Source organism: Castanea sativa, chromosome 8, assembly GCF_040712315.1.
Source record: "Castanea sativa cultivar Marrone di Chiusa Pesio chromosome 8, ASM4071231v1".
In the NCBI taxonomy this organism is placed as follows: domain Eukaryota; kingdom Viridiplantae; phylum Streptophyta; class Magnoliopsida; order Fagales; family Fagaceae; genus Castanea; species Castanea sativa.
Window position 1 is genome coordinate 38,632,694 of NC_134020.1, and position 2,666 is coordinate 38,635,359.

General features: G+C 36.7%; 1 protein-coding gene across 1 annotated transcript; it reads right to left on the reverse strand.

Annotated features, from left to right (window-relative positions):
* Positions 1-351: 351 nt before the first annotated feature.
* LOC142606852 (uncharacterized) lies at positions 352-1,722 on the reverse strand. Its single transcript, XM_075778209.1, has one exon. The coding sequence runs from the start codon at positions 1,097-1,099 to the stop codon at positions 602-604; it is 498 nt and encodes a 165-aa protein (XP_075634324.1). The 5' UTR covers positions 1,100-1,722; the 3' UTR covers positions 352-601.
* Positions 1,723-2,666: the final 944 nt, after the last annotated feature.

Genomic DNA, 2,666 nt, shown 5'->3' on the forward strand with positions numbered 1-2,666 from the left:
TAATTTTTGCCACAAAGGTGCTCCAAACATTATGCTATGGTGAACATTTTAAGAAATCTTGTAAATCATCACAATCTCTAATATATATATAGAGGCATGGTTTGAAGTGCCCTACCTTGGGGAATAAGCCACAAATACATAATTCACCCGCAAAAATTGATAATTAAATAATCCAGACAAACATTTAGTAGGATATCGAATCTATAATATCTGGATCTACTACTCATCCCAAGTCCCATCATTGAGCTGCATCGTGTCATCACAATCTCTAATATTAGATATACAAATTAAAAATTAAAAATTAAAAAAAAATTTAAAAAAAAAAAAAAAAAAGAGAGAGAGAGAGAGAGAGAAAATAAATTCATATCATCAGTGACTTGATATCATGTAAAGCACATTTCAAAATTTCAATCCTCATTTCCAAACCCTGTAGTACCAAAATGACCATTTTCGTGTTCAAATCTCAAATGTATCTGAGCTGACAGTTTTTCAGCTCTGATTCCTCTGAAAATTGAAAATCAATCTTTTTTTTTTTTTTTTGATACTTTCTTTTACGTGGTATATAGTATGTACACAACAACATTCCTCAGGAAAAAGTGAGTCACGATGATGTGTCTCTCTGAGACGGACTTCTCCAAAACCCACCCGAACCGAACCGGTCCCACATTTCCTTCTCCCAATCAACGGCCTCCGTTCCACCACCGCCATCGCGCTTCTTCTCATCACCGCCGTTCATCATCAACCGATTATGACGATCATACTGATCATCAAGACTGAGCTTCTTCACCTCAGCCACTAAGCCCAATTTGGAGGGCCCAAAATCAACGCCATGCCCATTCATCATCGAACTCTCACTGTTGTTGTGCAACAGGAAAGCCTTCTTCTTCATCTTCAGCAAACGGCGTCGTTTCCAAGCCTTCTTGCAAAGACCCGCGGGGACCTTATAGAGAGCGAGGATCACAAGGTTCACGAGGCCGCACGGACAGCAGCAACATATGGCGGCGCACTCCGCCGCCGTTCCGCCCACCTCCTCCGCAATCCGCCGCTTCTCTTTCCCTTTCTCCGATAACAGCGGTTGCCCCCGATTAGACACCGACATCGCTTTCCTCTCTGTTCAATCGCACAGTCAACGACGATTTTTTCTCTTCTTTTGAGTGCTTTCGGATTGATTGGGAAAAACTTGAGGAGCAAGTTGAATCAGAGAGAGAGACGGATCGGATTTTCTTTTTAGAAAATCCGAGAAAATAATCGCCGGCGGATCATTTTCTCTGAATTCCTTCAATTCGGGGGGAGAATTCTGATTGGATAGAGGGAAAAAAAGAGAGAAAATATTGGGAATATTCCGGGAAAGGGAATTAGTGGGTGGGATTTTGGGAAGTGAGGGAATTGGGGTCACCAGCTAAGGCATTTTAAGAGGGAAAAAGAGAGAGCGATTGTGAAGGCGGAGGAGTAGGAAAATAGAGACGTGTATTTGATTTTGGTCCATTAGATTTGATTGGAATACATGGTAAGCGCAACAGATTTTTTCTTCTTTATACTTTGATTTTCTTCTTCTTTAAGCTACACGCACCACATGTTTTTGATTTGGAACGAAATTTGACATTAGTTGCTGCCTACCTATTCTCGGTTTCTCTCATTCTCTCCATTGAAACAAATACAAGCTTCTGTTTTGTTTGTTTGTTTGTTTATGTTATTTTTGGCCAAATAGATTCAAGGGAATATTATTCAAAAATTAATACTTTTTTCTGGGTATAATAGTTAATTAATATTACACTATTATTTTATATGAAGTTCTATCTTTTGGTTTATGTTATGGCTAATTCTATGTTAGTAATTAATAAATAATAATAAAAGAAATAAATAATTATACCACAGCGTGTGATTGTATTATATTACTTATTATATGTGGGTTCACCCTTTACATTTGGTAAAAGTCAAATCAAACATAAGTTGATATTATGTGTTTCTCAACAAAAAAAGAAAAAGAAAAAAAGTTAATGTTGTTGAGTCATTCCACATCGGTAACGTATGATATTGAGAATGAGTTTATCGCTTGCTCCACGACACTAACTGCCGCATGCAGTTTTGGTGTTAGCGTGTGAGTGTATTCCTTTATCTCATCTCTCTTCCTCTATATATATGTGTGTGTGCGCGCGCGCGTGTTTCTCAAAAAAAAAAAAAAGAAAAAAAAGAAAAAAAAAAAAGGTTGATATCCATACAAGTTGTGACAGGAATATGCTTTCAAAATTGTTGTTATGTTAAGTTACTCACATGAGATCCAGGGGCAGTTCTGCATAGAGTTTAGGGGGTGGCAAGACCACATTGACCTAAAAAAAAATACAATTATTATGTATAAATTTTAAGAATTTATGATTTTTTTATCTTTAGATCCAACATAATTAAATTTTGGACAAAATTTGGCATCAAGTATGGTTATAGATTAAGTGTCTGTTTGGATAGAACTTATTACTGAAAATTGAAAACTAAAAATACTGAAGCAAAATAATTTTAAAATGTGTGAATAGTACCGTGGGACCCATTTTTAATGAAAAGACTTGGTCAAGAACTGCGACTGGAAAAAAAAAAAAGCTGAAAACGCGAAATGGGCAAACGCAAAACGTAAACGCCGAATTCAAACCCATCCTAACACTACAACTCTATTCAAT

Excerpts from the sequence above, each read along its gene's own strand:
- LOC142606852 (XM_075778209.1), bottom strand. The coding sequence starts at position 1,099 with ATGTCGGTGTCTAATCGGGGGCAACCGCTGTTATCGGAGAAAGGGAAA.